The sequence below is a fragment of the Pyrgilauda ruficollis genome, unplaced genomic scaffold, assembly GCF_017590135.1.
Source record: "Pyrgilauda ruficollis isolate IOZ18807 unplaced genomic scaffold, ASM1759013v1 scaffold72, whole genome shotgun sequence".
In the NCBI taxonomy this organism is placed as follows: domain Eukaryota; kingdom Metazoa; phylum Chordata; class Aves; order Passeriformes; family Passeridae; genus Pyrgilauda; species Pyrgilauda ruficollis.
Genome location: NW_024529044.1, coordinates 875,648 through 895,427, shown reverse-complemented (window position 1 = coordinate 895,427; position 19,780 = coordinate 875,648). Strand labels below are relative to the sequence as shown.

Here is a 19,780-nt window from a genome sequence, read left to right as displayed (position 1 = left end):
CAAAGGCCACCGAGGCAGGATGCAGCAGGGCAGGGGCACCAGGTGGCTCCTGGCAGCTGCCAGGGCTCTCCTTGGCCACTTTTCCACAGCTCAACTGAGAAAAAAGTGCAGGAAAGCAAAATGTGCTGCCTTAGAGTGCTAGGAAGGAGCTGCAGCCACGGCCCACCAGTGGCTGTAAAACCAGCAAAATAAAACCTTCTGCTGTTCATTGCTGACTAATAAACATCAGCCCCGCTGCTGCTGCTGCTGGTAACGAAGTTTTCCTTCCCAGCCACTTGATTTTAGTGGGAACTTGACCTCAGATTGGATCTGCTCTGCACAGCCTGGCAGGGCTGCTGGTGGCAGGATGAGGAATCTCTGCTGGTGACTGCAGAGCCAAGAGACTGAGCCTGCAAGTGCTTCACACACAGCCTGGCCCTGGGCAGCAGGGATCAGTGACAGCTCCTGCCTGGAGAGGCAGGGAGGGCGTTTTCCCAAATCCCAGGTGTTGGGAAGCACAGATTGGGGTGTGCCACAAGCTCCCCAGGATGCCCAGAGCAGGGGTGTGGGTCACTCCTGAACCCTGCCAGTCCCAGGAGGCCTCCCCAAAGCCCATGGGAACCAATTCCCCTTTTCCTGCTCACCACTGCTTCCCCAGAGAGGCTGAGTGGTGTCTCCAGAGCTCCCCAGTCCCACGGGATCCACCTGCATGGAGACATCCCTGCTGTCCCCTTCCTCATCCCCGTGTCCCCTCGGACCCAGCCTGGCTCTGGGCACTCTGCTGGCCAGTGCCCCGCTGTGCTCCAGAGCCAAATCCTGCTCAGGTGGGCAGGAGGGGCTGGGGCTGGACCTGGAGCCTTCCCAGAGCACCTCTGCAGCTCCTCGTGCCAGCTCCAGCGCTGCCTGGGACTGAAATAATCTCTGAACTGCACTGCCGTGTGTCTGGGGGGTTCCCCACGATGCCACGGTGGGAAGAGCCTTGTCTTTGTGGGACACTGCACTGAGGGCTCCCAGAACTGCCCAGCTCCCCATCCAGCCCCTCCCCAGGACAGGAGAGCTCCCACGCTCCGATCCAGCCTCAGATTCCAGACTGCTCAGGGAGAGTCTCCGTCCCCTCCCTGCCGCTGCTCCAAGGGGGAATCACCAGCGAGGCACCAGCAAAGGACACAGCAGACCCCAAAGCTGCCTTCCTGCTGCTGAGCCTGGATCACACTGCTGCTGCCCAGCCCAGGGCACCCCTGCCCTTCCCTGCCAGCCTCTGGCACCCAGCTGGCACCTGGCCATCCTGAGGGATTCCAGCTCCACTCCCTGCTTCCTCCAGGACCTGGACTGTGAAAAGCCAGGACAGGAGAGTCAGACTGGGAGGATCCTCCTCTTACACAAACATTTAATATTTCTAAAACTCAAAACTTAAAATTCCAACACTCCTTCAGCTGTGTCCCGACCAGGAGAGATGCTGAGGGATGCAAAGCCTGGCCACTCCCTCTATCCATCCCTCCATCGATGGATCCCTCCATGGATTCCATCTCTCCATGGATTCCATCTCTCCATCCCACCCCACGCCGTGTCTGGGAGGAGGGATGGGATGGTTACTGATTGTAAATACATGTAAATTGTATATACTGGGTGTGCCCGGGGGGTTTCCTGCTCACAGCCCCTCAGGGCACCCTTGGCTCCCCCTCGCCCTCCCCGTGTGCCAGGGGGTTGGTGGCACCATGCACGAGCCAGGAGGGACCACGGAGGCTGCTGCCACTCTGCCAGGTGACTTCTGCAGGGCAAGGGAGGTGAAGGGAGGTCTCTGTTCCCTGCAGAGATCCAGAGCAGCACTGTCCATCCCCCGTGTCTGTAGCTGGGCCTGTCAGTGGCTCCGTGGTCACCAGGACGTGCTGAGGCCGTGTCCCTGCTCCCAGCCCTGTTTTTCTCCCTGGCAATCATTCCTCAGAGTCCCGGTGTGGGACTGAGCCTCCTGCAGCAAAAGTTCCTGACTGCCACGGTCTGTGTCACAGGAGGGAAATAAAAGAGTTTTCCTACAGTTTCTGGTTGTTTGTGTGTGTTGGAGCAGCGGGATATGAGCCAGGCTTGGACACCTCCCTGCCAGTGATTGTTCAGGTTGGAAAACCCCTCAAAGACCTCCAAGTCCAACCTTGGCACCAAAGTCACCTCACCTGCTGCCCAGGCCAGCACTGCCCCTGTCCCCAAGTGCCACATCCACACAGCTTTAAATCCTTAATCCAGGGATGGGGACTCCCCCACTGCCCTGGGCACCTCCGGCGCCTGGCAGCCCTTTCCATGAAGAAATTCCTCCAGATGTCCAACCTGCCCCTGCCCTGGCGCCGTTTGAGGCAGTTTCCTCTCATCCTGCCCCTGGGAGCAGAGTTTATCAACTCCTATAAACAAAAAGTTCGGCTCTGAGCAGCTGTGCAGCCCAGCAGCACCAACACCGCCCACACAAATAAACCAAATCACGCCAAAACACCCGGGATTCTTTCTCTTCCACCTCAATTTCCAGCACCAACAGCCTCACCCCCGAGCCCACCTGCTCCGCCTGCAGCCGCATCTCCCGTGGAGCTGGATCCTGCCTGCCTCTGGATCTGCCTCTCCCTTGGGGCTGGAAGGGACCTTAAACTCAGTCCCATCTTGGATGGATTTTGGGGGAATATCCCGGTGCTCAGAGCGGTGATTTTGGACGGGGAGAATGAGCAAACAGCCCGGTTCGAACCAAGCCCCCCCAACCCAAAGCGCCCTGAGGGCAAAACTTCCCGGGGTGTGTGGAGCGACAGCGGCACCCGCAGGCCGCGGAGCCCGACCCGTTTCTCGGGAAACGGGGAAGAAAAAGAAAACGCGATTAAATAAATAAACAAACTATCAATAAAATAAATAAAGCGGCGTTCGCTCCCCTCAGGCCGCGTCGCCGTGGCAACGCGGCTGTGCCCGGCACAAAGATGGCGGCACTGCCATGGCAACAGCACGGGAGGGGGCTGTGCCCGGAACAAAGATGGCGGCGGCGCTGCCGTGGCAACGGTACCCGGGTGCGGCTGTGCCCGACAAAAAGATGGCGGCGCTGCCGTCGGCACCCAGGCCTGGATGTGCCCGGCATAAAGATGGCGGTGCTGCCGTGGCAACACAGCCGGGTGCCCGGCACAAAGATGGCGGCGCCGCCCCGCGGTGACGCCCGGAAGCGCCGTCCCTTTCCCGTGACCAAGATGGCGACGGTGGCTCCGCCGGCGCGGGCAGGGCCTGGTGCTGATGTCGGTGTGGCGGCGATGGCGGCGCGCGGCGCCGAGGCTGAGGCGCTGTTCGAGGCGCACACGGCGGCCGAGCTGCGGGCGGTGGAGCGGCGGCTGCGCGCCGGCATCGAGCAGAAGCGGGAGGAGCTGCGGCAGATGGTGGGCGAGCGCTACCGCGACCTCATCGAGGCGGCCGACACCATCGCCGAGATGCGGCGGAGCGCCGAGCGCCTGCTGGGCGCCGTGAGGGGGCTGCAGCGCGGCGGCACGGCCCGGCCCGGCCCCGCCGGCACGGTGAGGGGCAGCGGGGCGGCCACAGAACCCCTCATGGCCTCTTTCCCCCTTGCACCCACTCTTATCCCCTCACTCCATCTCCTGCCTGGCCCCTTCTCCCATCTTCCTCTCTTCCTCCACATCCCTTTTTCTCTCCACTCATCCCGTGGTTTTGCCCCACTTTTATCTCCCCGTCTACTTTTTCATCCCTTTTTCTCCCCTGAGCCCTGTGTGCCCCTTCCAGGTTCTCCCACCGGCCCACCAGAGTTTTTACGGGGCAGCCACAGAACCAACCCCTCATGGCCTCTTTCCCCCTTGCACCCACTCTTATCCCCCCGCTCCATCTCCCTGCCTGGCCCGTTCTCCCACCTTCCTCTCCTCCTCCGCATCCCTTCTCTCCACTCATCCCCTATTTTTGCCCTTTCATCCCCATCTATTCCCTCATCCCCTCTTTGCCCCTTCCAGGTTCTCCCACCGGCTCACCAGAGTTTCTACGGGGCGGCGGCGCAGCTGAAGCTGCTGCTGGAGGTTCCCGAGCAGGTTTGGGGGGCGGTGGAAGGCGGCCGCTACCTGCCCGCCGCCCGGCTCCACCTGCTCGGGGCTCACCTGCGCCGCCAGCTGCAGCTGGACACCCCCCGAGCCCGCTCCAGCGCCATCCTCGCCCGCTTCCCCATCCTGCTGCGGCAGGTGGCGGCTGCCAGCCACCTCAGGTGCGTCGGGAGTGGGGCACGGGAGGGCTGGCTGGGGAGGGGGTGAGCCCCTGGCACAGGTTACACTGAGAAGATTTGGCTGTCCCATCCCTGCGAGTGTCCCAGTGCCCCATCCTGGAAGGTGGGTGAGACTCGGAGCAGGCTGGTTTAGGGATTTGGAAGGGCTCGATGCTAAAGAGCCTCCCAGCCCAAAGCACTCGCTGTCAGTGGGACTCAGACACAGCCCAGGGAAGGCAGGACAGAAATCGTCTGCAGCAAGGTGGGAGAATAATTCTTCAGCTGTCCCAAGAGGCTCTGCCTGAGGCAGCTGCACCTGGATCCCACAGGAGAGCCCAGGGCAGGTGCCAAGCTGGGAGCACAGTGCCCCAGGAATGCTCTGGAAAGCTGGCAGGCAGGGAAAGAGGGATGTGAGGGAATATCACATAGCCAGCAGCACATTCTGGGGGCTCCGTCAGGTAACGGGACTGGACTGACAGGGATTTAGGGAGATCCTTTCCAACCCAAACCATTCCACCAGCCTGGCACAAAAACCATCTCTCCAGTCCTGTAATCCCCAGATACAAGCAGCACAGTGTGGAAAGAGTCACACTTTGGCAGCCACTCCCCGAGCCCAGCTGGGCGTGTGGCTCGGGCAGTGACTCCCAGCTGGTTCCTGTGGCAGATCCACCATCCTGCAGGAGAGCAAGGCCCTGCTGCGCTGCCCCACGGGCTCAGACCAGGCGGTGGCAGAAGCCCTGTGTGCCATCATGCTGCTGGAGGACAGCTCCCCACGGCAGGCCCTGGCTGACTTCCTGCTGGCCAGGAAACTGGCCATCCAGCAGCTGCTCAACCAGCCACACCACGGTCAGTGCCGCGGGGCTGCTCCCTGGGTGAGCCTTCCCTTCGCCTCCTCCTGCCCCCACTGCAGGGATGGGAGATTCCCATAAATGGGAAAATGGTGAATGGGAAGGTGGGAGGTTCCCATAAATGGGAAGATGGGGGATTCCCATAAATTGAATTGTGGCAGGGACACTGCAAAAAATCACAAAAATTAATGGTTCTCAGGGGCTTAGGCCAAGCCCACCTGTAATGGGGAAGCAGGTGGGGCATGAGGGTGAATCCTTTGCCCTCCAGCCCTTCCTGGAAGGGATCACTGGAAGGGTCAGTGCCACTGACCTGTGCTGAAGGGCTGCCCTGGCTCAAGGTCACCTCTCTGCAGGCGCAGGTATCAAAGCCCAGGTGTGTTCCCTGATGGAGCTGCTCACCACCACGCTGTACCAGGCCCACGCTCTCTTCTACACCGTGCCCGAGGGGATGGCCCCGGAGCCAGCCCTGCCCTGTGGATTGCTCTTCTCCACCCTGGAGAGCAGCACGGGCCAGAACCCTGCAGGTGAGGCCTGCACCTGCCCAGGAGTGCAGGCAGGAGGGTGCCCTGTGCTGGGCTGATCTCTGGCTGTGATTCCAGGGAGAGGAGGGGTGCTGGAGGAGGATCTGAAGCTGAGCAGCTGGTTCAAGTACCTGCCCGAGTCCGTGGTGGAATTCCAGCCTGCCCTGCGGACCCTGGCACACCCCATCAGCCAGGAGTACCTCAGGGAGACCCTGCAGCAGTGGATCAACATGTGAGTGGGACAGGGCAATCCCAGCCTGGCTGCCTTCCTCCTCATCCCCTCATCTTCCTCATCCTCCACCCTGATTGAAGCAACCAGAGGCAGCACAGCACACCCAGCAGCCAGGCACCCTATGCCAAGACCTCACCCCCCTCACAGAGGTGAAATTTTGCCTCCAGGTGCAGTGATGACATCAGGACAGGGGTCAGGACCCTGCTGGTGTATGTGAAGAGCATGAAGGGGCTGGCAGGGATCCGTGATGCCGTGTGGGAGCTGCTGTCCAGCGAGTCCAGCAGCCACAGCTGGGAGGCCGTGTGCCGGCGCCTGCTGGACAGGCCTGTGTCCTTCTGGGAGGAGCTGCTGCAGCAGCTCTTCCTGGACAGGCTGCAGGTGGGTGCTGTGCCGTGGGGAGCCTTGCTCTGCACCCCCAGGTGTTGTCTCACCCAGCCCACAGTGCACTGAGGGTGTGTTTTAGTGGCATATTGTAATTGGTTTTTTCTCCTGGTTCTGTTGCAGACTCTGACCAAAGAAGGCTTTGACTCCATTTCAAGCAGCTCCAAGCAGCTGCTGGCTGTAGCCTTGCAGGAGTTGGAAGTGAAAGCTGGCAGCGGTGCCCTGAGCAAGCAGATCCAGCTGGAACACAACGTGGCCCTGTTCCTGTGGTCGGAGAGCCCCGGGGACCTGCCCGGGGACGCGGCGTGGGTCAGCGTGGGGCAGCGCGGGCCCTTCTCCAGGAGCGGCCTGGCCATGAAGGCACAGGCGCTCACTCCGTGCGTGCAGAGCTTCTGCTCCACGCTGGACTCCAAGCTGAAGGCCAGGCTGGAGGATGTCCTGTCCTACCTCCCCAGGGACGACTCTGTCCCCAAGGAGCCCGTGGTGCCACCGCACTCTGCCTTCGACCGCTTCGCCGACGCCGGCACCGTGCAGGGGCTGCTCCGTGACCACTGCGTCACCTGCGTCCAGCACCTCCTGGGCTGCATCCAGGAGCAGCTCCAGAGTGCCCAGAGCCAGCTGGACCCTCCTGGGGACGCCAGGCTCAACGCCGTGCTCTTCATGGCCAGGCTGTGCCAGGCCCTGCCCGAGCTGTGCCCTCACCTGCAGCGCTGTGTGCTGGGCCAGGCGGGCGGTGCGGAGTCGGCGCCCAAGGAGCCGCGCTCTGCCAAGAAGCTGGGCAAGGGCAAAGCCCCGGAGGTGTCCCCTGAGCTGGCCAAGTGGCAGGGGGTGAAGGCAGAGCTCCTGCAGCAGAGCCTGGTGGCTTATCAGCTCTGGAGCTCGGCTGTCACCAAAGTAAGGAGCAGTTTCCCTCCTCGGAGATGGTTTTGGGGAGGGTTCCCTTGCTGGGGCTGCCCTCAGCTCCCTGTGCTGCTGCCCGGTCAGAGAGGGGTGGCTCCAGGGGCTTGGTGTCCCTGAGGTTCTCTTTGGGAGGTGCAGGGGTGCAGCAGGTCACAGGCAGGGTGGGCTGGCTGGCCTTGGCCCTGTTAGAAGTGTCCGGTGATCAGGGCTTTTGTTGTTGTGCTCCAGGGTCTGGTTCAGTGCTTCACCCACTCGTTGCTGCTTGACACAGCTGGCTCTGTCCTGGCCACGGCCACCAACTGGGACGAGATTGAAATCCAGGAGGAAACCGAGTCTGGGAGCAGCGTGACGTCCAAGATCCGGCTGCCTGTGCAGGTACGAGGAGCAGCCTGTGGGAGGAGCCCAGCACTGGCTCAGAGCCCTTGCTGAGCTGCTGGGGAGGGTGTTTGGTGTCAGAGCAGAGGACAAACACTCTGTGGTGCTCTTTGAGATACTCACCTCGTGAGGACAGAGGTCAGAGGAAGGAAATAGGTCATTGTCACTGTTTATCTCCATGAGTAAGGTTGGCCCAGATCCTGTAAAACTGAGCCAGCGAAGTACTTAGGCCTGGTTTAAACACAGGTCCCAGGAGAGATTCCATGGAAGTTGGAGGCATTGAAGCACAGGGCTGCAACAGTGGGACTGTGGAGTCCTAAGGGAATTGAGGCACATGGCTTCCCGAGGGTGTGGTGGTGGCACAGGAAGGACCTCACAGGGACAGAGCAGGTGGCAGGGGGGAGGAGGGCCAGGCCTGGAGTGAGTTCTGTGTTTGCACAGCCCGGGAGGGGCTGGACAGGGAAATGCAGTGAGCCTTATCCAGTGAATTCTGTTATCTGCGGGGAAAAGCAGCTGGGTGAGAATTCAGGAGGCCCAGGAGGTGAGGGAGGAACAGCCCCAGGGAGTGGGTGGGCAAAGCAGGGCCTGTGCTGACAGAAGATGCACAAGCAATTCTCTTCTCACTGCATTCAGTGTCTGGTAAAGTCTTTTGGGGGCTTTGGGAGCTGCTGTAACCCAAAATCTGAGGTGTCAGTAACCCAGACCCTGTGAGATGCCTGAGCCAAGCTGTGGGGCAGAGCTTTGTGGCTGCTGAGGAAGTGGGACACTCCCACCAGCCAGCTGAAGGGATGTGGAAGGGAATGGAGTTTACAGAGCAACTGCAAATAAACTCTGTTCTCCTGCCCAGCCCTCGTGGCACGTGCAGTGCCTCCTGTTCAGCCTGTGCCAGGAGGTGAACAGGGTTGGTGGGCACACCCTGCCCAAGGTCACCCTGCAGGAGCTGCTGAGGAGCTGCATGGCAGAGGTGCTGGCTGCCTATGGAAAGCTGGTGGAGCAGAAGCAGGAGAAGGTACCTGGGTGTGGGATGGGAGGGAGAAGGTACCTGGGAATGCAGGGACACATCCAGCTCCTGGAACAGAAAATGCCTGTCCTGACAGCTGGAAAGGGGACACCCTTACACGCATCCTGCCTCCCCCACAGCTGAGGCAGACACAGATTTCCCACTCTGGTTGTGCCTTGGGGTGGGTGTTCTCAAATACTGCCCCTTGGGCAGCCTGCCCTGTGCCAGGGAGGAGCCCCATTCCTGCCTCTCCTGTTTGCAGAGGCCAGACAGCTTCCCCCTGACCCAGAGCAGGGCTCTGCAGTTACTCTACGACCTGAGGTACCTCAGCATCATCCTGACAGCCAAGAGTGAGGACACAAAACCCAGCAGGATCAAGCAGGACTCCGGGTATGGTACATTCTGGGGTTCACATCCCCCAGCAGTGCTCTGGGGGGCCCTGAACCAATGCAAGCTCCAAGGTCTGACACTGCACAAACACTGAGCTCATCCTCTAAACACAGGAGGGGTGGGGTTCTGTGGCCAGGGGCTGGCCCCCCTCCTTGTGTCCATAGGATACCCTCAGAGGGTGCCCTTGGACAGAGCAGTTGAGCTTCCAGCCAAGAGTTAAAGCCTTGGGGGTTACCACGGGGAGCAGTTCCTGCTGCTGGGATTGTGTAAGAGTTGGAAACCCTTGGGGCAGCTGCTGTTCTGCTGAGTAATTCCTGTTGTGCTCAGTCACCCCAGACAGGAAATCTCTGGCTGCTTCAGAGCTGGCATCACCAGGATGTCACCCCTGACAGAAGCCCTCTGCCTGCAGGATTGAGAAGGTCATTGACTTCCTGGAGGGACACATCGATCCCTTCGACCTGGATGTCTTCACCCCACACCTGAACAGCAACCTGAACCGCCTGGTGCAGAGAACCTCGGTAGGGAGCAGGGCTGGAGCAGGGACACTGCAGAATGCCTTCAGCAGGGCAGCTGGGCTGGCTTTAAACTGCTTAGTGCCTCAAGATAAGCACTGGCACTTGCTTGGAAGGGGGAAGAGTGTTCAGTGCCAGCTGAAGATAAGAGGAGCTGGCTGAGCCGGCTGCACGGCCCTGTGTGTGGGGCTGGCTGAACTTTATCTAACAGGATTCGCTGGAGCCTGTGCAACACTAATTGGGTTAAGTAGTGCTGAAACGGGTCTGGGACTCGACTGTGGGAATAATTAAACACCAGAGTTAAGAGTGGGGAGAGAGACACTTCATGTTCACACTCAGTGCTCGTGGTGTGCCAGTGGACTTATAACACACTGCGGGGTCAGCTCTGCAGGAACCCCAGATCCAAACAGCTCTGGTCCCTTCCAGCTTCTCTTCCCCAAATCCAAGCCTCTCCTGGTGCCTTCCAGGTTCTCTTTGGCCTGCTGACTGGGACAGAGAACCAGTACACGAGCAGGGGCGGCGCGCTGAGCTCGCAGGAACTCCACAACATCCTGCCCTTGGCATCCAGCCAGATCAGGTGAGGCACCCGGCTCTTCCAGGCATTCTCCTGCCTCTGGGAAGCTGCTCTGGAATTGCTGCTTCCCACATTTCTTTCTTTCATTTCTTAAGGTTTGGACTTCTGCCACTGAGCATGTCGAGCTCGCGGAAGAGCAAGTCCACTGCCAGGAGCACAGAAAGAGTCCAGGTTGGTGTTTGAACTGAGCTGTAAAAATAGGAATATTTTCCCAGTATTCATTGTCCCCCTGACACTGGAGTTTATGGGCAAAGAAGAAAGAAGCCAAACATTGTTTCACCTGATTTTTATTTTCAGTAAAATGAATCATTACGGCAGCACAGCAGGGGATGGGGTGGATTTCTCCAGGACCCTCCAAAACCCCACCCACCCTTTGCCCCCGTGGTTTTGGGGTCACTGCTCTGTGGCAGGCAATAAGCCCTGCAGAGGCAGTGAAGGTGTACATGGATGAGGGCAATGCATCAAAGACAACTCATTAAAGAGGGCTGCAAGAAAGGCTGAAGGACAGTAGCTAATGCTTGAACTCCTTTGCAGTGGGATGCTGCCCTGTAACCCCAAGGAGGCCTGGTCAGGTACCCCAGCTGTGTGAGGAGTGTCCTGCTGCTCCCGTGGTGCTGAGCTGTAGCAGCCAATCTTTCTGTTGCTCCATTTCCCCCAGTTTAAAACATCTGCTTAGATGGAGCTCTGTGTGCTGGGTGAGAGCCAAGGAACACCTCACTGCTGTGGGAAGCAGCAATTAATGTTTCCTTTACTTATTACCAGCCCAATCTATCCGTGGTGGTCTTGGCAACTGGGACAAGTTGTTGAGTTGACAAGAGCCAAGACAAAGAGGTAAAGGCCTGTTTTTACCAGTGTCATTTGAGATGATGTTCAATTTGCAACTCCCCTTCTCCATTTCTCGGAGCCCTTAAGGACCAGACCCAGCAGAAGGGGTGATTAAAAGCCCAGAACTTCCCAGCAAAGGTATTCCTTACCTCTCACAGCTCAGCTGGACTAGAGCATAGAAGTGTGCAGTGATGTCTGGCTCGTTCTGTCACTCCTCTCAGCTGCTGTGCTGTGCTCAGCACACCTGTGTCCTGTGCTAGCCACACTTGCCACGATCCCTGACAGATGCTTGCTCCTTCTTCAATGCTAAAACTCTTTTGGAAGGGTTAAAATCTGCAGTTCTCCAAGAACAGCTCCTGCAAGGGCACCAGCTGTGCTTCTACCACGCTGTGCTCCCTTGCTCTGAGAGCAGCAGCCCCTGCCCTGCTGCTCAGAGGGTTTTGATGAGTGTTCATCAGGGGTTTTATGAGCATTGAGTGACATCTGCCAAGTGTCTGTTGCTACCAGCAGCGAGGTGTGTGTCTGTCACTCCCCCAGCAGTGCCACCGCTCCTGGTGCGTGCCGTGGTTCCACCCCTGTGCTGCTGGGGGACAGAGGGAGCCCCGGGGGTGCTGTGAGAGTCAGAGTCACTTTTGTCTTTCCAAAGGGCCAGGCTGCAGCTGCTGTGCTGCCCAGGGAGGACGAGGCGGCACGGCCGGGCTCCCTGTTCCGGCAGCTCCTCACCGACGACGAGGACACGGTGGCACCGTCCCTCTTCAAGCTGGGCTGGCTCTCGGGCATGACCAAGTGAGGCAGCAACCAATAAAACTGTTCTGGGGGTTTGTCTTCACTGAGATCTGTCTGTCTGTTCCCTCGGTGACACCTCTGGGATTGTCAGTGCTTCCCATCCTCAGCCAGAGCAGGGCGTGGCATGGGAACAGACACAGCTTGGATTGTCCTTGTCCCCTGGCTGCTGGAACAGAGGTGGAGCTGCTCTTTCACCTCCTATCCTTACATTGTTAAAATCAAATTAAAGGGAAAAAAAAGCCAAAACAACCTACACACTAACAGAAAAGAAAACATTTCACAGCTGGAAAGGGGTGCTGAGCAGGGTAAGAGGCCTGTGTCCTCAGGCACCACCACCCTGCCCTGAGAGGCCCCTGCAGCACCTGCCCAACCTGTCCTGGCTCTAATTTCACATTTCCCTTCCAGTCCTGCAGCAGTGAAGCTCATGAGAGAAGACTCATCACCCTGAGCTGGGTGGGAGTTCGCAGGCCTAAGGACCTGCACTCGCTGCTCCTATTCTCACTAACTCTAAATGCTCAAAAAATTATGTTGCCAAATCATTTTTTAACTAGTTTATTGAAATTAAAAAAAGACTTATAAAACTGAAGAGGAACGCTTAAGAGAACTTTACAGAAAGCAACAACTTGCTAACAAACAGATTAGGCAGTCGATTGGAATTGGACAGTTTGCAATCCTATAACACACATGTGGACTCCTCAGTCTCCTCTCGCCACGTACTTTAGAACCACCCCAAAAAGAATCCTATAAAAATTGCTTCAAAGCCCCTTTTGCATTGCAATAGTGCAGCAAACCACAAGTAAACAATCTCCTGTTAACCTGTTATTTCAAATATAGACTGAAAAGGCAACAGGCAATTTTGTGCAATTCCATTTTAACAAACTTTGAAGTTGAAATATCAAATCTACACAGTGCTGTCCCTTCACAGAAGGCAGGGAGCTGCTGGGTCATCATGTAGGGAGGCGTCCCCGGCTCTGTAGGCTGTGGAAGTGGGCTTCCTTCAGGATCTGGTTGATGTGGAAGTAAGGACCTTGGCTTAGTGCAGACTGCTCATGGAAGGGCTGGGAGGAGACAGGGCTGGATCCTGCAATCCTGGGGTTGAGGCTGGACTCTGCTCTGTCAGGGCTGTTGATGCTGCTGCTGCTACAGCTGCTGCTGCTGCTCCCGCTGTCACTGCTGGAGGACTGGGACACACAGAGGGTGAACAGCAACATCAGACACTTCTTCCTCACCCCACAGAAGCAAGCCTTTAGGATAAATCCCTCCCTTCCACATTTCCAGCCCGATGGACTGAATAAATCCACCTTGGCACAGAGGGGTTGCTGTTGCCAGTGTCACAGAGCTGAAGGGACAAGCCTTCACCCGGGGTTCAGTGACCTGCAGGGTGTTGGATTTCAGTCCTCCCCAGTTAAACCCCTCAGCTCTGCCCCAACCCCACGTTTGCACTAGTGAAGTTTGCTGGGGTGATCCGAGAATTGGAAAATAAAGAACATTCCCAGGGAGCTGCAGTGTCAGTACAGGCAGGGCAGGGGTAGCATTTCTGCTCTAGCAGAGGTTTGAGGGAAGCACCATGCAAAGCACTTTCCTACAAGGCAATCCTAAAGTAGGATCTGAAGCATCCAAAGCAAGAGGCTGTGAGAAACAAATGCACACAACACCCAGTTTAAGTCTTTGAACACCCTACCCTCAAGTACTCTTCTCCCAGTTAAGCACTCCCGGGCAGTGTTAACTGGAAGTGTTCCATGTAATTCCACACCAATTTACTTGACATGACAGTGAAAGAGCAACAGGCACTGAGGAATTCCTCATGCAGGAAAAAGAACTCAGCATTTGACTGGGATAAGAGGCCAGGACTCATTTGCCAGCATTTAGGACAACCACATTTCATGGGAATGGCTGGAAGAGCATTTGCCGTCATCATAAGGGATTCAAAGACATAAAACATCATTTTAAGGGCTGCTAAGGAAAGGTTCCATTAGTTCCAGTTTTAGTTTGTGTGATCTGCTGGTCAGGACCTGCAAATATTTGGGTGAGTCAATCAGTAAGTGGCTACTCTGCCACCCCATAAATGATTCATAAAAGCAGACACAGTAAGCGACAGCAGCTAAAAAAAAAATCGATATTTTTGTAAGGATTAAGCTATAGAAGTCACAGTTTTGTGGCCACATCAGGAGAGGACAAATTTCACTAAATCCTCAGGGATTTGCCAGTCAGCACCACTTCCAGAAGGGCTTCACCTGGGGTAAATCAGGAATGGTGCAAACTGCACCCAGCAGTGTGTTTGGAGAAAATCAGGAATGGTGCAAACTGCACCTAGCAGTGTGTGCAGTGCCCAGGGAGGCACTGTGGATGTTTGGATGGAACACAACCCTCCCCCAGCCCTGATCCACCATCGATCCTGACCATCCAACCCTGACAAATTCCTTTGTTTTGCTAAGCACCAAAAATGCTTCAGCTCTGTGGGAGCACAGCAAGCCAAGCCAAGGGCCCCGGGCTGCCAGGAGAGAGAAACACACAGCAGGGTCATTCCCGAGGGAGCACAGATGGAACCACGGGAGCAACCAGAGCTCCTCTGCCTACATCTAGAGAGGGAAAGAGCCCCGGCAGGACAGGGAGGAGCTGGGGGTGGTGCTGGGCAGCGCAGCTGCTGTTGCAGAGCAGCACAAAGAGTCACACGCGATGCTGAGGGGTCACAGCAGCCTCGGAGAGAAACCCACCGCACAGGACACTTTGTTTCCTTTTAGTCTGCGCTCCTTAGTGAGCTTCGTAACAGCCACCTTCTGCAAATCAAGGTAAAAATCCAAATGAGAACCTGGCCTCGCTTGCTGCTCACGTTTCACACCTCAACAAACGTTTTCCAGCTGTTAGTAGTGATTATTTTGAGCATCTCAAAGCTGGCAGCGTGTCCTGGGACGTGCTTCTGACACCTCAGGCTGGTGACAGATGGGGTTTGTCAGACCCTCTTTATTTCCAGTTCTCTGAGGCAAAGATTCACTAGCACTGGCACCCCTTCATCACTGCCCACATCACATGGAGCACCTACCATGTCCCCAGGCTGTGGTGCACATTCTGTAACGCATTTGGACTACAATCAGACAAGAAAAGAATCCTTAAAGTCATCAACTCAGCATGACAGGCATCAACAAAGCTTTACAGGGGCAAAGGAAAGCAGCCCAGTGATATTTATGAATACTTTAGCTATCAAAAGGGCATCTTCAAGGTTTACTGGGCTCATTAACCCTTAGCATCACACTTCAAGTTTTAAAACAAACAAATGTTCTGTTAAATGTGCAGATCTGGGACAATCCCTCGTGACAGGAACTGGAGAAAGAACCACTCAGCCCCTGCTGCTCTCCACATCTTCCAAGAGGAGTTTAACAGAGCCACGATCTGGTTTTAGTTAGAACTGAAGAGCAGCCCTTCCCTGGATAGTGGGGGACAAGAACTTTGATTTGATCTCTGCCAAGAACCCGGCAGTTTCACTCCTGGCCAGAACAGAGAGGAACTATGAGAAATTCGGGTTTGCAGAAGTTGTTCAGGAAGGAAAGGGTCAGCCAGAACACTCAGACTCGCTTCCTTCCCTGGGAAAACGAGAGCAAAGGGTTTGCATTGGTGATTCCCCAGCTGCAGAGTACAGCTGGGAACCTCAGCATTCCCCTTGCAGGATCCACTGCAACTTCTCCTGGCTCCATCATGGGACATGCAATGGATTTCTAACCAAATACAGGGCAAACAACACAGCTGAGCTCCTGGAAAAGGGAGGACAGGCTGAACAGGAAGCGAAATTCTGTGGCAAAGGCTCTGCCTCGCTAATGTTTAACCCTGGCTGCAGCTCCAGCCCCATGGCTGTGCCTGGCCATGGACTGAGCCCAGGGCAGAGGTTTCTGTCACCCTCAGGGTGCCTCTAACCTGTGAGTGGCTTCTCCAGGAGCACCAGGAATGGCACATCCCTAGAGCAACTGGCCAAAAAGCAGCACTGATGGAGATCGAAGAGAATCTCTTTCCATCCTGTGAAAGCTGGAAGTGCTGCCTGTCCGGGGTGAAAGGACAATCCAGAGGCAGAAAACAGCAAATCCTTTGGAATTGGATGTGATTCAGATGAGCAGTGGGACTCTAAGTCAGGGACTGAGGGGTAACATCACAGAACAGCCCAGCTTTGAACTGCCACTAAGGAAAAACCTCCCTTCACCTCATTCTCCAGAGCAAAACGTGCAAGACAAAAAATTGGGAAGAGATCTTGGCAAAAAACACTGCTTGATTGCCATCAAGTTTAAAACACTGTTTGACTGCCTTCCTGAGGCTGTGTTCTCAAAGAGGTCTCGCTCTGCAAGAGGGAACAGTCAGTTTGAACCAAAATGGGCCAGAGGAATCAGGACTTTGGGTAATGTTTCACAAAAAGCAGGAGTGCGATGCCCTGCGATGAAAAGCAACTCCCATGTGCTCTTGGGTGTCACAAATTGCTCCCACTCCCCCTTTCCCAGGCAATATCCCAAATCCAGTGGGGATTTTTAACAGCAAGAGGGGTCTTTGCACACAGCAAAGTATCAGGAAGCTAAATGCAAGTGTTGCAAACTGGCTGAGACTTTCCAATCGGAAGCACTCGTGCACAATGAGCACAAGGATTTCTCCCTTTGGCACAGGAAGTCCTTAACCAAATGTTGGAATAATACAGATTTAATCTCATGGCTTGAATTTCTGGGCATGCTCAGTTGAGGGATCTGACAAGAAAACAAGCCAAAAAAACAAGAGAAAAAGCTCCATTCATCAGGAGAAAACATTGGGAATTCTGTTCCCCGGAGCGCGGGGCTGTTTGAGAAGCTGCGCCCACATTCTCAGCAGTGAGAGCTCCTCCCTGCCTCACACCAGGGTTTAATGTGTTAAAACCAGACTTTACCAGGCAAGTGCATGCAAGAAGCAGAGTCTCTGTTAGGCTGAGCAGTGACCTTGCCCTGGGTCAGCCATGCCCGTGCTGTCCCCTCACAGGAAGCCAGGCCAGGGCTGATGTCACCCCTCGTGTGGGGCCACTGCCAGCCCTGCTTTTAGTGGCTCTGCCCAAACACCAGGTGCTCACACGCCAAGCAAAGGTGCTTCTGGCACTCACCATCAGGGGGTTTTCCTGATATCCTTAATTCATTACTGCTACTCAATCCCTTGTTCCACACTAAATCCGTCCTCCTCCCGCCACAAAGCTGCTTTAGCCTTTAACTACTCTACACACACGGAGGGCTCTGACCTGTTGGACAAGTGATTCAGGGTCAGGTGGCACAAACCAGGCTGCTGCTCCCCAGCACACCCCAAAATGCAAAGTGTCCCTCCTGAAAACAGCAGCACAGGGCAGTTTCCATCCCAGAGGATTCCTTCCTGATGGACAGCAGCTCTTAGAGCATGTCCAGCAGTGTGCTGTCACATAATCAACCAGTCCAGGTTAAGAGAGAGTTTCCCTCACAGTAGGAATGTAGAAATATCCATCTGAAACCATTTGCAGATTATAAAAGAGCTCCAAGTTACACAGCAACTTTTTCTGTGAAGTACAATTAACAGTTGAATAATTGAGTTCAAAAGAGCTCCAAGCTACACAGCAACTAAATATTTTCTGTGAAGTACAATTAACAGTTGAATAATTGAGTTAATTCCGTAATAATTCAGATTGTAATTGCTCATTACAATCCACCTTCAAAGTGAAGAGGCCCTAAAAAACCAGGGATATTTCCAAAACCTTCAAAGAAATTAATTTCACTAACTTCAGAGAGGGAGCCTGTGCTCTGCACCCTCTTTTCCATGAATGTTTTACAACACAGGGACATTGCTCACAGTGAATTTTCAGGTGATTCACCCAGGTGACATCTCAGAAAATCTGGCAGCAGTTGGGAAATCAGCAATTTTTTTTTTTAAGAAAAGTAATCTCAAATTGCACCTGTCTGGTGAGGTGTAAGAAAACAAGAGAGTTTATCCCACATCCAGCAAAGAAATCATGGAAAATATGAGAAAAAACCAACGAGTTTTGAGTTTGTTTTAGCTGTGAACAAGTCTTGCTCAAACTGAGCAGCTCTATCAGAGCATTTTTTGCACATCAGATAAGGCCTGGCTGGAATGTGTTGTGTCTTTCTCCCACAAATAATCACCTCACTGTGAGGAAAGGCAAGGTTGATGGTCAGGCAGAGTGAGCACAGGGACACATCCACCCCCAGCCATCCCCTCACTCTGGGCACAGCTCAGCCCACACAGCAAAACCAAAAAGCTGGAAATTCTTTCCCTGGGTGCTGCAAGGCAGGATTTGAAATTTCTCCCCAGAAATATTCAGGGATAAGCAGGCTCACTGGAAACGCTGATTTCCAAACTGATTTCAATCTCTGATGTCACCAAGCCAAACCTCAGGACCTCAAACAGACAAAACTATGAAATAAAAATGAAAAAAAAAGAGCACAGAATATTCCAGCTGCTGTTAAAATGCAGCCTGGATTTCAGCTCTCACCTCAGTGTCCCACGAGTCCTGCAGGACAGAGTTCCTGGTGCTACGTTTGGTCTGGGGAACGTGACCATCATCTTCATTGCCATTCCTCCTCCTCTTCCTGCAGGGGAGAAGAAATGATCAGCTCCCTGATCCACCTCCTGCTCTGTGCTCTGAAGGCACCCAAAAAGGGCAGGACCCCTGATAAATTAATGCAGGATGTCTGCACCCCCGAGGTGCTGTGGGCTCTCACATTCCCCTTTCAGCTGCAGCCTGAGGGCACAGAGAAAAGGGTCCTGCTCCTCACAAGATGTCTCCTATCAGTTTAAGGGATGTGGATTAAAACCATCCTGCTAAATAAACTCATTTAACAACTGCCAGCCTTGCAGATGTAAAAATAATCCCTGGGCTCAGAGTGACACCTGGCAGGCTGGGGACAGCCCTGGGACAAGTGACACTGACCACATCTCCAATGATTCACCTGCTCACACCACTCCACAACGACTCTTTAGCCTCTCCCCTCTGACAGGGTTTGGAGTCACATTCCAAAACAATCACATTTCCCACGTGGAGATAAGGTTTTGTCAGGAAACACCTCGTGGAAAACAAACTCTGCCCCGTTTCTGGTGTACCTGCCACCCTCTCACGGCACCTTGCACTGTCTGGCACGGTGGGTACAGGTTTTCACCTAATTTTTATCCAAATCTTTGCAGAGTTTGGAGGAGGACAATGGGGTGGGGGCGGTGCTGATATTCCCAGATTATAGGAGATCAAGGGAACACCTCAAAGACGAGGTTGGACAGGACCTGGAACAACCTAGGACAGTGGGAGGTGTCCCTGCCCATGGCAGGGGGTGGCACTGGGTGGGACTGAAGGTCACTTCCAACCCACGGTGTGATTCTGTGCCACCAACACAGCAGCTGCTCCCCAGCAGCATCCCAGAATTCCTACACAAACATCAAACGATTCTTCCCCACCCTACAAACACGGACGAGTCAGCCAGGATCTCAGCAGCCTCCAAAAAAACACGGCATGGAGCTGTTTTGGTGTGCCTAAAATTAATCCGTGCTCGAATGAGTCAAAACAGACTCGAGGGAGGTATTTATAACCGGCTCCTTTCTGTGCAGCAGCCCCAGCTGCCAGGCTTTGGCCCACGCCTACAGCCGGAGCTGCCTCCCTGCTCCCCATCCCAGCGATGGCAGGTTCCAAACGCTGTCCATCTGTCCGGGAACACTCTCCGGGGAAGGGAGACCCCTTCCCCCATCTCTGCCCCCGGATCCTTCCCTTCCCCGAGGCCTGCAGTGACCTCGGCAGCTCGGCCGGAGCACCCTGGGCTATGGAAGGTGTCCGTGCCCGTGGCAGGGGTGGCATGGGAAGGGCTCTGGGGTCCCTTCCACCCCATTCCCCGACTCCACGATCCCCCACGGCCTCCCATCTCCCACCCGCCCCACGATCCCTCAGCTGCCTCCTCCGCATCCCCCCGTCCCTTCGCCCTCCCAGCCTCCCCTCCCGCCACCTTGAACCCCGCAGCCCCATTTAACCCTCCCAGCGCCCGGGGGCCGCTCTCCCCTTCCCCAACCCCTCTCCGCGCGGCGCCCCCGGGGCGGCTCCGAGCGGCCGAGCCCCCTCCCCTCAGCGCGGCCCCTCCTTCCCCCCCTCAGGCCGCGCTGCCCTCACCCACCTCTGTCTCGCTCCCCGCTCGCTCGGCAGCGGCTGCCGGCAGCTCATGGCGGGTGGGAGCGCGGCGGGGCGGGCGGAGGGGCCGCGGTTGGCCGCGCTGAGGGGCGGAGGCCGCGCTGAGGGGC

At 55.8% G+C, this 19,780-nt stretch overlaps 2 protein-coding genes across 9 annotated transcripts; one reads left to right on the top strand and one right to left on the bottom strand.

Annotated features, from left to right (window-relative positions):
• Positions 1-3,159: 3,159 nt before the first annotated feature.
• Positions 3,160-11,577, top strand: COG1 (component of oligomeric golgi complex 1). 7 transcript variants are annotated; one of them, XR_005956700.1, is made up of 15 exons: positions 3,160-3,500; positions 3,945-4,189; positions 4,851-5,032; positions 5,388-5,558; positions 5,634-5,787; positions 5,955-6,165; positions 6,292-7,062; positions 7,297-7,443; positions 8,291-8,452; positions 8,706-8,833; positions 9,243-9,351; positions 9,813-9,922; positions 10,015-10,090; positions 10,217-10,491; positions 11,391-11,577. XR_005956700.1 is itself a non-coding variant. In XM_041485699.1 (15 exons), the coding sequence occupies exons 1-14, from the start codon at positions 3,183-3,185 to the stop codon at positions 10,469-10,471; spliced, it is 2,802 nt and encodes a 933-aa protein (XP_041341633.1). In that variant the 5' UTR covers positions 3,160-3,182; the 3' UTR covers positions 10,472-10,491; positions 11,391-11,577. The 7 variants fall into 7 exon arrangements, 5 of the variants coding, with proteins under 5 accessions (XP_041341633.1, XP_041341631.1, XP_041341632.1 ...); XM_041485699.1 differs by having other exon boundaries at positions 10,454-10,491; XM_041485697.1 differs by lacking the exon at positions 10,217-10,491.
• Positions 11,578-12,066: 489 nt separating this feature from the next.
• Positions 12,067-19,774, bottom strand: FAM104A (family with sequence similarity 104 member A). Of its 2 annotated transcripts, XM_041485702.1 has the most exons (4): positions 19,657-19,774; positions 18,000-18,096; positions 14,245-14,307; positions 12,067-12,711 (listed from the first exon to the last, which is right to left on the bottom strand). In XM_041485702.1, exons 1-4 carry the CDS (start codon positions 19,701-19,703, stop codon positions 12,478-12,480), a joined length of 441 nt encoding a protein of 146 aa, XP_041341636.1. In that variant the 5' UTR covers positions 19,704-19,774; the 3' UTR covers positions 12,067-12,477. The 2 variants fall into 2 exon arrangements, with proteins under 2 accessions (XP_041341636.1, XP_041341637.1); XM_041485703.1 differs by lacking the exon at positions 14,245-14,307 and having other exon boundaries at positions 19,657-19,766.
• Between the last annotated feature and the right edge of the window lie 6 nt (positions 19,775-19,780).

Coding starts and splice junctions, on each gene's coding strand:
- COG1 (XM_041485697.1), top strand. CDS start 3,183: ATGGCGACGGTGGCTCCGCCGGCGCGGGCAGGGCCTGGTGCTGATGTC. Junction 5,788..5,954: donor CTGCAGCAGTGGATCAACAT/GTGAGTGGGACA, acceptor TTTTGCCTCCAG/GTGCAGTGATGACATCAGGA. Junction 9,923..10,014: donor TTGGCATCCAGCCAGATCAG/GTGAGGCACCCG, acceptor TCATTTCTTAAG/GTTTGGACTTCTGCCACTGA.
- FAM104A (XM_041485702.1), bottom strand. CDS start 19,703: ATGAGCTGCCGGCAGCCGCTGCCGAGCGAGCGGGGAGCGAGACAGAG. Junction 14,308..17,999: donor AGGACTCGTGGGACACTGAG/GTGAGAGCTGAA, acceptor CTTGATTTGCAG/AAGGTGGCTGTTACGAAGCT. Junction 12,712..14,244: donor GAAACAAAGTGTCCTGTGCG/GTGGGTTTCTCT, acceptor TGTGTGTCCCAG/TCCTCCAGCAGTGACAGCGG.